The 12954-nt window shown below is 44.2% G+C and overlaps 1 protein-coding gene across 1 annotated transcript in view; it reads left to right on the forward strand.

The window, feature by feature from the left end:
• Window positions 1–2660: 2660 nt before the first annotated feature.
• The window catches only part of LOC108787890 (A-kinase anchor protein 9-like), a gene marked incomplete at its 5' end in the record, with an annotated part of 25724 nt that continues 15430 nt past the window's right edge, over window positions 2661–12954 (forward strand). The window contains 5 exons of the mRNA XM_018557575.1: window positions 2661–2874; window positions 4235–4314; window positions 5426–5534; window positions 8818–8927; window positions 12579–12672. Of these exons, the coding sequence (XP_018413077.1) occupies window positions 2661–2874; window positions 4235–4314; window positions 5426–5534; window positions 8818–8927; window positions 12579–12672 (607 nt within the window). The remainder of the gene's footprint in view (window positions 2875–4234; window positions 4315–5425; window positions 5535–8817; window positions 8928–12578; window positions 12673–12954) is intronic.

Raw genomic sequence — 12954 nt, forward strand, 5'->3', positions numbered from 1 at the left:
GGTTGCAGCGGTTGCAGCTGGGACCGGACTCTGGCGCTCCATCACTGTCCTGAAATCATTACTCTGTATTGTTTTAGAAAAAAAAGACTGAAACTGACAATAAACAAAAATGTATCAGTACTTGTATCTGTGAGTACTTTGGCAAGTATCGGTACTTGTACTTGAAAAAATGGTATCGGTGCATCACTTATATACAGTGGGGCAAAAAAGTATTTAGTCAGCCACCAATTGTGCAAGTTCTCCCACTTAAAAAGATGATAGAGGCCTGTAATTGGCATCATATGTAGACCTCAACTATGAGAGACAAAATGAGAAAACAAATCCAGACAAATCACATTGGCTGATTTGGAACCAATTTATTTGCAAATTATGGTGGAAAATAAGTATTTGGTCAATATCAAAAGGTCATCTCAATACTTTGTTATATATCCTTTGTTGGCAATGACAGAGGTCAAACGTGTCCTGTACGTCTTCACAAGGTTGGCACACACTGTTGCTGGTATGTTGGCCCATTCCTCCATGCAGATCTCCTCTAGAGCAGTGATGTTTTGGGGCTGTCGCTGGGCAACACGGACTTTCAACTCCCTCCAAAGGTTTTCTATGGGGTTGAGATCTGGAGACTGGCTAGGCCACTCCAGGACCTTGAAATGCTTCTTACGAAGCCACTCCTTCGTTGCCCGGGCGGTATGTTTGGGATCATTGTCATGTTGAAAGACCCAGCCACGTTTCATCTTCAATGCCCTTGCTGATGGAAGGAGGTTTGCACTCAAAATCTCACGATACATGGCCCCATTCATTCTGTCCTGTACACGGATCAGTCGTCCTGGTCCCTTTGCAGAGAAACAGCCCCAAAGCATGATGTTGCCACCCCCATGCTTCACAGTAGGTATGGTGTTCTTTGGATGCAACTTAGCATTCTCTCTCCTCCAAACACGACGAGTTGCGTTTCTACCAAATAGTTCTATTTTGGTTTCATCTGACCATATGACATTCTCCCAATCCTCTTCTGGATCATCCAAATGCTCTCTAGCAAACTTCAGACGGGCCCGGACATTTCCTGGCTTAAGCAGGGGGACACGTCTGGCACTGCAGGATCTGAGTCCCTAGCGGCGTAGTGTGTTACTGATGGTAGCCTTTGTTACGTTGGTCCCAGCTCTCTGCAGGTCATTCACTAGGTCCCCCCGTGTGGTCCTGGGATTTTTGCTCATCGTTCTTGTGATCATTTTGACCCCACGGGGTGAGATCTTGCGTGGAGCCCCAGATCGAGGGAGATTATCAGTGGTCTTGTATGTCTTCCATTTTCTAATTATTGCTCCCACAGTTGATTTGTTCACACCAAGCTGCTTGCCTATTGCAGATTCAGTCTTCCCAGCCCGGTGCAGGTCTATAATTTTGTTTCTGGTGTCCTTCGACAGCTCTTTGGTCTTCACCATAGTGGAGTTTGGAGTGTGACTGTTTGAGGTTGGGGACAGGTGTCTTTTATACTGATAACAAGTTCAAACAGGTGCCATTGATACAGGTAATGAGTGCAGGACAGAGGAGCCTCTTAAAGAAGAAGGTACAGGTCTGTGAGAGCCAGAACTCTTGCTTGTTTGTAGGTGACCAAATACTTATTTTCCACCATAATTTGCAAATAAATTTGTTCCAAATCAGCCGATGTGATTTGTCTGGATTTGTTTTCTCATTTTGTCTCTCATAGTTGAGGTCTACCTATGATGCCAATTACAGGTCTCTCACTCTCATCTTTTTAAGTGGGAGAACTTGCACAATTGGTGGCTGACTAAATACTTTTTTGCCCCACTGTATATATATTTATAAAAACAAAATCGTACATTAAAACAGAGATGTACAAATCCCGGGAGCTCCGTGTGCTCCTTACTAATGACAGCGGCCTCCTAACTTGTGAATCTTTCTCTAGTGTAGTTTTGGAGCTCAAAGTATCTGTACTTGTACTTGTACTGAGTACAGTACTTGGTATCGGTGCATCCCTATATGTAATGTATGCCGCCTTATGCATGAGCTTTGGGGTTTCTTTCATTCATTTCTAATGGACCGTCATTGTGCATTTCCTCAGTAATCAATGCATCTGAATATACATGTGTGTTGGAATAATAAAAAAAAAAAGGTCAGGTATGTTTTTAGCTGTGTTAGGAACCCATAGGCAGTGTATAGGCATACACCCTTTAAACAGTCATCGCATCAAACAGCTCATGCAGATAGGTGCTGCCCAAGTTCAGATCCTGTAAGCCTTGATGCCAGGTGTGATACAGGGTCCGGAGCAGTGGCATTCCCCAACACGTCCCGCCCCCAGCATGTCCCGCCCTGCTCCAGGCACGTCCCGACAGCCAAAGCCCCACCCCCTGTTGGGGAAGCCACGCCCACAGCCAGATGAAGCCCCAACCAGTCCCTAAGCTAGTGGAAGGGAGGAGCCTCCCTGTCCCTCACTTGCTCCTCACTGCTGAGGCGCTCCGTCCATGACGGGTTACACAGCGGGGATGATTTCCCTGCTGTGTAACCTGTTAAATGCCGATCTGAATGGAGAAAAAGCTGTCAGCTTCAGACAGCAGTTTAAAGGAAAAAGGGAATTTTGGAATCAATTTAGCCATGTATTATTATTATTATAATACTGTGATTTAATTTAATATATGTCTTGTGCGAAGGCTGATACAATGCTGCAGCTGGAAGGACAACGTATTAGCCTCGCTCAGATCCACAAAGCCCAGCTGGAGCTCAGCAGCGAAAACTTCCAGAGTGAAAAGAAGAGCGAGCTGTGCAACTTCAGAGAGACACTTCTCAGAGACCAGGAAGAGAAAATAGGAAAACTACAGGACCAGCACCAGAGGGAGCTAGAGAGACTACATCTGCAAAACACAGGTAGCACCTGCGCGAGAGTACCGGTGTACTATAGGCTTGGTTTGTATATTGATATTAATGAAAGGGTCAGTATACCTCAAACTGATTTAATAATCTGCTGGCTTCATGTATCTTTCTGAATACATTGCACCTGGTTTCTTCTCACCTGACGCAGCCGTTAGACAGGTCTACAGACATGAAATGATAAAACATATACCTTCCTCTTCATTACCTTCTGTAACGAATGTGTGGACTTGAATGTTCCTGTTAAAGTCAATGTAAACCCCAAAACAGAAATGTAATATAGCTTCCCAGTCCTATGATGTAGTTGCTGCATTGGTTTTCTTTTTTTCCTTCAGGCTTTTTTTTCTTCTTTATTTTGACCTGGCGATACTCACTCCCTGTCCCAGGGTGACCATGCTCATTCACTGCACTGAATTAATAGAAAAACAGCGTTGTCACCCTTGGACTACAGAACACCCTACTGATCTCTACATCCTATAAGGGAGGTGTTCTGAAGTTTTACCACATGTGAGATAACACTGCTTGATGTAACACTGCAGAGTGCACAAGACGCAGGCCAGCAGTGTATATCTGGCAGAATCTAGAGGTATTATTTGCATTTGTTGAACATGTATAACAATTTATATAAACATATGAATTTATATTTAAAGCTGAACTCGGGGCACAAGACATTTAATTGAGATAAATTAGTCAATGATCACAAAGGATATATATCCACTTTGTGTGCACCAAATGCTTTTACAAATCCAATTATTTTCTTTTGACGGCATCGCTGTGCTCGGGTGACGGCATCGCTGTGCTCGGGTGACGGCATCGCTGTGCTCGGGTGACGGCATCGCTGTGGTCGGGTGACGGCATCGCTGTGCGCGGGTGACGGCATCGCTGTGCGCGGGTGACGGCATCGCTGTGCGCGGGTGACGGCATCGCTGTGCGCGGGTGACGGCATCGCTGTGCCCGGGTGACGGCCTCGCTATCCCTGTGTATGAGTTGTGGGAGGAACCCAGTAGGCCCCACCCACTACAGGCTCCAATAGTTGACAACTATTCTCATTATCGATTAGTTGGTTGCAGCCCTAATATTTCCGAGAGTCAGTAACTTCTTAGCAGTATTTAAATGATACAGATAGCTGCTGCCTCTTCATAATAATTATTCTTGAACTGGCAGACAACATTGTTCTAAATAGCTTTTCATAAAAAGAGATTCAACAGCCGCATACAATGCGATCTGACAGATCCTGCTTGAATTTCCTTTCATATGTGATAAAATGACGAGTGTCTCCTCCAGTTTCTAGAGCTCACCTCCCCTGTGTCTTGATTGCTCTGCTTACAATCTGCATTTATCATTCGTGTTTCTGCAGGGTGTGAGGAAGCTTCTTGTCTGTATCTAACACAAAGGCTGATGAAGAAAATCTGCGATGAGTGCGCTGATATTATTCAGGTTTGTTATTATGCTAAACAGCCATTATCTAGTCTGTGAAATGTGTCCCTTTCAAATCACTATTGGGGCTGGGGTAGAGTATGATAAATGTTTTTTTTAATTTTTTAGTATAGTAGATCTAAACCCTAACTGGATGACTTTCCATTTGCTAAAACAATGAGAGTCGAAAATAATAGCATTTTTGTCATCCTTTTATCCATCTCAGTTCTGCCAATCTCCTCCATTGTTTGTTTTTCACCCACTTGTCCACATGCAGGCACTTCATTGTTTACTGCACATCATTGCTGTGGACCAGACTTTAGGATGGTAACAGCAGCAGACCGTACCTGTGCAATGTACAGCACAAGCTTTGCTCTTCCATTCTTTGACCCGGTGATCCTGCCAGTTTCGCCCTATTGTAGTATGAATTCTGGGACTGTCTCCAGTAAAGATTTGCAGAAATCTCAGTTTTTAAAATGTATCCAGTTTGGCCAAATTTTGTAGTATGTTTCGTAGTTTACCTTTTTGAAGAATAGTAATCTCTTCCATCAGGTCAACTCTCAATATTGATTCTGCTTCCCTCTATAGTCTTGCAGTGGGTTGATATTTCCAAAGCAGGCTTTTGACTGCATTTAGGAGATGCAGTGGCAATGTTTTCATATACCTAGGAAGAAGGCAGAGATGTCTTGTGGAATAAGAAAGGGTTGTGTGAGAGGGTCTCAGTGGTGGTTTTTGCTTGTCTGTGTGTCCCACCTACTTGGGCACACCGGGTCGCCTACTTGGGCACACCGGGTCGCTTACTTGGGCACACCGGGTCGCCTACTTGGGCACACCGGGTCGCCTACTTGGGCACACTGGGTCTCTGTAGCAGCAAGCTAGAAGGTTGAAATGTCTCCCTGATATATTAGTATTGATGGAAGGGGCATGCATTAGAAGAAGAATTTTGGAGGTATCTCGCTGTTTTAATTGACTCCATTAAAGATGTTAGTTGACCCTACAATTCCCTGCTACTGTAAATGCATATCACTGTCCAACACTGCTACTATGGATTTGCCACATACATGAAATATTATATTGCATTATAGAAAAATGAAGGTTTATCTGTTTGTTTTTTTTCTTTTGGTTCCATCAGGCTGTGCTTGTTGAAGAGACAAAGAAGGAGAACAAGTCACAGCAAGAGAGAAGAGAAGATGAGATGACTTGCAGCACATCCTTATCGCTGCACAAGACCACAGTGCAAAGTAAAGACCTCTGTTATCTTTCTATCAAATAAAAATAACTGATAAAGTTTTACTGCTTGTATTAAAATTATTAGGGCTGGGAAAACTAATATGAATAGAGTTACATTGACCAAGTAGGAGATCACATTGTATCTGGCTACAGGGACAGACCAGCAGGGAGTTTGTGTGATCAGCAAGGCACTACTTTATGAAGCACTACTGAACAGGAAACTGTGCCTCTATGTGTAATAGGGAATTATGGCTGCCTTTATGATCATACAGTATATAATAAATTCTTAGGGAATAGGTTTCTCTTACCGCTCATTGGAGGAAACGGCACACCTCTGGGGTATAAGGTTATATAGAAGAACTTGTTACACTCCTTAATAGAAATTCCAATGATAGGGATGGGTGCTGAAATTACTGTGGATGGCGCCGCTATCACATAAGCATGGTAGGGAAGAATATCGCCAGCACACCAAAATTCCTTTTAGGATAATCATTTGTTCATTTTATTGAAGAGATTGTCAGTTGAAAAACAAGTGCTTTCGGGACCTCATCAATGTTGAGCCTGATGAAGGGACCCTGCGAGGTTCCTAAAGCGCTTGTTTTTCAACTGACAAACTGTTGAATAAAAGGAATTTTGGTGTGCTGATGACATTCTTCTCTACCATACTCTGGGGTATAAGCCCTGCCCTTAGGACAATAGATGCCAATTTTAAGATTCTCCTCCTCTTGGTCTGTAACTCTAAAACAGGAAGATATAATCTGTGTTTCAGCCTAGGATGTTGGACACCGTAGACCCATTGTAGATTTCTAAAAGAATGATGATATTTAGAAGACCAGGCTTCTGACACCTTAGTACATGATTGATAATGTTATTTATAAAAGGCTGATCTTTTTTCATGTGTTTATATAAAAAACATGAAAGCAATCCTGTCATTAAATTTAAACCAAACAGCCATACCTGTAAAAGAAGACTGTCAGTACTTACCCTTGCCTGTCCTGCCAGAATGCAATACTTCCAGAAGTGTCTATCTCTGGGTCCCCCGCAGTGCTCTGTGATTCTTCTGCTGACCGTCATGTGACTACTGTGTCCTATAATACATGGAGGTCAGCAGGAGGTACCAGTGAGATGTACACTCTTAGAAGTGTCGACTTCTTGTGAATGGAGCAATGTTCTGGTGGAGTGAGCAGCTGGATATGTAAATATTTACAGCCTTCTTTTACAGGTATGGCAGTTTGAGGAAGGGGGTTTAGATTGATTAAAATGGTGGCTGTAAAGCCAACCTCGTGCTTCCCCCAATTTAGGGCAGGGTAACATGTTCTCTTTACTTCCCCTTCTCCATCAGCAGCACATACCTTTCCTTCACTCCCCCACTGCTCCATTCAGCAGCTAGGAACGATGAACATACCCAGTACTTCCAGCTATGGAGGAGTATGGAATGCATCTCCTCCATGCACTTGCAGTGCTTCTGCTTGCACATTGGCCCAGTGCTGTCACATGGGGCCCGAGAGAGAGAATCATCAGCCCTGTGTAAGCTCTGGGATAGGATCTGACCGAAGTTTACCTTGGGCTCTTTGTCGGCACTAATTGGCAGTGATGGAGCAAAGGGTAAAGTAAGGATTAGATGCTGTGGGGGGTCTGCTTTAACTTGGACTGCTGCTTGGCCCTGCATGGACAAAACACAGGTTTACTCTGAGGACAAATTCCTGCAGATAAGGCAATATTAGATAAATGGAGATGGAATAAAGTATGGATTAAGGATAAAGTGTAAGCTCATAAGAAAATTACAGAGCAGAATGAGGTAACTCAACCTTCTTGTATCAAAAAGATGTCCAACCATCTGCTGGATAAAAAAACAATTCAGAGCAGAATAAATTTAGTTTGCAGAAAACAAAAACCCTTTATTGGCCAGTACCCAGTATTGTCATGCCTTGCATGTTCCTGTCCTGACCAGTGCTGTCACATTGGGGTGGGAGAGTTCTCGGCCCTGTGTAAGCTCTGAATAGAGAGACCCAGTGCTTGGGAAAGTATGGGGGGGGTGACATTTAAGCTGAGCCTGTTGCCTAATCATGCAATGTGCATGTTCACTTTAAAGACCCTATAGATCCCCTCTACAGCCTCTCAGAGACTGCCGATATGTGCAGCTGGGACAGTAAAAGTGCGGCTCAGGCTAATTTAAGTGGACAAATTGACTTAAAGGAGAATTATGGGGTGGTTGAAAAACACTCATCCCCATAATTTAAGCCGACTTGCGACACTGAACCAGTCACAGGTCGGCTCTATGGATTGGGAAGTTAGCGAACACATACCGCCGATCGCTAACTTCTCCAGCTGTCAATCAACCATCTGGGTGAATCTTTACGGTATAGTTGGGATTCTCAGCATTTAGCAGGCAATAGCCCACTATATACTGAGTTTTGAGACCTTTTAGTATATGTCTTCCTGTGACCCTGAAGAGAACTATGGCCACAAAGGGTTAGGCCATAGTTCTTCTCTAAGCACAGTTGCATCATTTCCTCCTTAATAAAATTAGGGGTTCACTCATTGTGATTATTCTCTGCCTAAAGTTGCTTTTTAAAGTTGAAGTTTAATCTGCTTATATTTTGCTTCCCCCTTTTTTCCTCCTGTCCTTCCCTCATTAAATGCTAATTCATTTTCTAAATCAAAAACATTTTTTTCATTACATACCTTATTTTAAAGTCATAACTGGGTCTCTGTGCTTCCCTGTGCAATGCAAGCAAATCCTAGCTGGTGGTAGGGGCCAACAGGGTGCTGTATATAGCTTCCTAAAAACATCAGCACCCAAGAGCCCTCAACCCGGATTCAAGCAATGAGCTGATCCTTGGGAGGAGTTATGCAAATATCAAAATTCCTTAATGGGTGGGGGGTGGGCATCCCTAGTTAGACTGCCCTAAATAACACCCACCTGTGACGCTGAGCCTCCATAATTGAATAAATGAATGGGACGGACCAGGGACAGCCAGGCTAGGGAGGATTGAGCTAGATGATGCTGGATGGTCCTTGAAATAGGAAATGAGGCGGGCTCTATCTTGCTGCAGCTTCTAATGCGCATTGTGAGAAGCTCACAGCTAATGGGAGTGCTGAGCTCTCTGCTGAGTCCTAATAGAACTCTAGCTGGGAAAGGACAGCATGGAGGTAAGCGCAGTTGACACATTACACTTTCTTTGCACCGTCCATTCCATGGAGATTTCCCGGAGTTCTTCTTTAACATTCAGATTGTACATGACGCAGGAAATTCCCAAGGCTTTTCTCAGTTGTTATTTTGCTTTATTGCAGCTCTGCAGAGCAATCTGAGCACACTGCTGGAGAGGTTTATAGAAGAATACAAACAGATGGCAGATGTATCCGCATATATAAGAAAGGTAAATGCCGTGATCATGTGTTCGGTTAGTATCAGCAGGCCGTGTTGGGCCAATGGATTTCGGCAGATGGCTCATATCATTGAATTCTTTCTTTAACAATTATTACTGTAATTCCACAATCAATATTAGTGTAACAGCCCGATTTCTGTCGTGATAATTCTATTAATCAGCCAAAATAATCATAAGAATTAAGAATATAGGGGTGGGGTCAGGTTAAAGAGTAAGAAAAAAGAAAAGGCTAGTTGCACTCCTTACCGGTATGACCCCGTGATCGGGGAGGGGTGCTCGGAGTGACTGCGGATGGCGCCGCCAAATACAGAAAATTGCAGAAACGTCACCAGCACACCAAATCCTTATAGGATCAAAGTTCGTAGATTTTATTGCAAACTCATGTCAGTTACACAAGCGCTTTCGGGGCCACACAGGGTCCCTTCATCAGGCATAGCAATGGAATGCCTGATGAAGTAACTGACATGAGTTTGCAATAAAATCTACGAACTTTGATCCTATAAGGATTTGGTGTGCTGGTGACGTTTCTGCAATTTTCTAGGTTAAAGAGTAATTCCACTTTCCTAGGTGAATTTGGGAACATGGAATTACCCCCTCCAATTTTTCCCCCCAAAAACCCGCAACCCCAGCCTTTGCTATACTAACCTTTAGGCGAATGCTCCTTCCCCTCCGCCAATGTCGGTGTACTGCCATGTAGTGCAGCCCTGCGCTCTGTATTTTGAATTTCTGCACTCTTAGCAAGAAGCACTTCTCATTGGTCAGCGCGGTCAGAAGTGCTTCTCATTGGTCAGCGCGGTCAGAAGTGCTTCTCATTGGTCAGCGCGGTCAGAAGTGCTTCTCATTGGTCAGCGCGGTCAGAAGTGCTTCTCATTGGTCAGCGCGGTCAGAAGTGCTTCTCATTGGTCAGCGCGGTCAGTTGACCGCACTGATCAATAAGTGCTTGCCATTTGCGAGTGAAATTCAAAATACAGAGCACAGGCCTGCGCTACAGACAGTACACCAGCAGAGGGAAAGTAGTCACCGCTCCAAGCTCTCATAATGGACTACAGCCTCAGGTTTTGTCTACTAATTTGTATTGAGATTGTAGTCCATCACAGGAGTGAGCTTGGAGCTGTGACTACTTTACAACACACACAGGGACCATGGGGAACAAAAGTAGCCCCCCTCCAGAAGGAAGCAGAGTGCCAGCACCAATTCAGAGATGATTTGAGGATCTACAGCCGAGTGATACACAAATAAGATACATTTTGGTTAATAGTTGAATACATTTATAAGATTAGATTAGTGTCACTTTCAAACCAAGCATCAGTTATGCATTTCACCCTAGACGGGCCTCATACCTGCCTGCTTGTAAGGCACACATTCTTACAATACACAACCCACCTGAGAGGGGTGGGCAGTTATCATAATGAACATGCTGAAACCATTACAATGTTGCACAAAACAATTCAGTAAAGAAGCAGCACAAAGTCAGACCGCAACAAATATAACCATAGACATAATTACATTTTAACTAATATAATAAATATGTAAAATCTTTTGCTTAATATGAAAATTAGAGTCTGAAAATCCATAAGACGTCTTCACCTTCGTAACATCTACAAAATACGCCCCTTCCTCACCAATAAAACCGCAAAATTACTCATCCACTCACTTGTTATCTCTCGTCTTGACTATTGCAACTCCCTCCTCATTGGCCGACCTGTACACAGGATATCCCCCCTTCAGTCTATCATGAATGCAGCTGCCAGACTCATCCACCTAACCAACCGCTCAGTGTCTGCATCCCCCCTCTGCCAATCTCTGCACTGGCTTCCACTCACCCAGAGGATAAAATTCAAAATATTAACAATCACTTACAAAGCCATCCACAACTCTGCCCCCGGCTATATCTCCAACCTGGTCTCTAAGTATCACCCTAACCGTCCCCTCCGCTCATCCCAAGATCTCCTGCTTTCCAGCTCCCTCATCAACTCCTCCCATTCTCGCCTCCAGGACTTCTCCACAGTCTCTCCCATCCTCTGGAACTCTTTACCCCAACTTGTCTGTCTATCTCCCACCTTGACTGCCTTTAGGCGTTCCCTAAAGACTTATCTCTTTAGGGAAGCCTATCCCACCTCAACCTAAGCACTCAACTATCACGTTCTCAAACAATTCATCCCCACACAGCTACCTCCTCATGTATCCCTTTCATACTGTAAGCCCTCAGGGGCAGGGCCCATCTCTTATCATTGTATTGTGATTGTAATGTCTTCCTTACATTGTAAAGCGCTGCGCAAACTGTTGGCGCTATATAAATCCTATGTAATAATATGTCTTTCTCCAGAAGTCTATGATGTAATTCCAGCAAAATCTTTATATAGTATGAAAGGAAAGGAGGACGTATCACATCCATGTTCCTTACAAAAAACTAGAACATTAAAAAAAGGCAGATATAGACAACAAAATAATGTATCTGTGTATTCATTAATGCATCCATATATTTATTTTTTAAATGCAAGAAGTGCGAATACCTGGATTTGACTCAGCCTCTTGCATTCCCTGTACAGCAGAGCTCAGGCTGGGAGAGTGAGAAACAGAAGGAGCAAATGTGTTGTGCTGCAGTGCTCATGTGCCAACAAAAATCATGCTGATAGGAGGAAAGAGCAAAGTGATAGAGAGATGAGTTCATCAGCCTTCTGCTTTTCCTTTTATAGTCTAATCACAGGTTGGCAGAGGGACAAAACCTGTAAGGGTTACTTCAGTACAGCAGGGAAACAATCAGGTATCCTGCCCTGCTAGATAGGGCTGTACTTTGTTGCAAAGCTGTGTAAATGTCAGAGCTGGATGGACAGAAATTGAAATCCTTTGGCAGGTAGAACAGCTCCAATACATGTGTATTTGGCTGCTTGCATTAAGTTCGGAAATGTGGCCGCCATAATCCCGATACTTAAAGAACTATGAGATGAGTGATTTCCACTCACCTCATAGTTCTAGCCGACCTGTGACAATAAGACTGTCACAGGTCGGCTCAGTAGATCGGGAGGTGAGCGAACACATAGCGGCGTTCGCTCACCTTCCGATCCTGTCACGGCTCTCTGCCGTGACAGGGGGAGGGGCTGGATTCCCCTCTCCCCGCTCCGATCTGCCAGCGCTGACTGGCGGAACGGACGGGGGAGGGGGCGGGTACAGCTGGCTCTGCCTCTAGATAGGCAGAGCCAGCTGTCACTCACGCAGCTGGGCGGATCCCGTCATCTACGTCGGGATCCGCTCCGGCTGCAGCGCCTCAGTATACCGCTAGATGTAGCTCGCGGTATACTGAGCTTAGGGTAACGGGAGGACGCTAGTTTGTGTAAGGAGAACTATGGGGAAAAACACTGACCCCATAGTTCTCTAAGTATGAATATTTGGTTGTACACATCCTCTGTGCTGCAATTACAGATCACTTTAAAATCATATCAGGATGATGAAGGTTCATATGCAAAACTGTCTGTTGTCCCTTGCTCTTATTAATTATTTACTGTAATAAAAGGAAGGAGAAATTCAAATTCTATTGACACAGTCCTCACCGAGTGTTCTTTGTAGGACAGACTTCCTGTTGGAACAGATAATGGAGTGTGTGAGATAAACCCGTATTGATGATGTCAGGCTTCTATCTGAGTGTGTTTTATCTGCTGCTTATTTCAGGCGGAAGATCTCGCAGAGAACAGAGAACAGCCCGGCATCCCTCAGGTGAAGCAGATTGTGATTGTTTCCCAGGATTCAGCTCCGAACCCATCAGGTAATACAAAGTCCCCGGAATTGCTATGCATTGCAATGTTCTAGGTCAGGGACGCCCACAATTTTTCGTCTGGCAATCTACTTTTCAAATGACGAGCTCAATGAGATCTACCAATGAAAAAACACCTTTATTTAGAAAACAAGCAGATTAAAATCGTTACTGGGACTACTGCATCTCTGCCGTCTCTCCTCTCTCCCTGCCGTCTCTCCTCTCTCTCTGCCGTCTCTCCTCTCTCTCTGCCGTCTCTCCTCTCTCTCCCCCCTCTCTCCTCTCTCTCTGTCT

This window comes from Nanorana parkeri, unplaced genomic scaffold (genome assembly GCF_000935625.1).
Source record: "Nanorana parkeri isolate BGI_ZX_2015 unplaced genomic scaffold, ASM93562v1 scaffold291, whole genome shotgun sequence".
NCBI lineage: Eukaryota > Metazoa > Chordata > Amphibia > Anura > Dicroglossidae > Nanorana > Nanorana parkeri.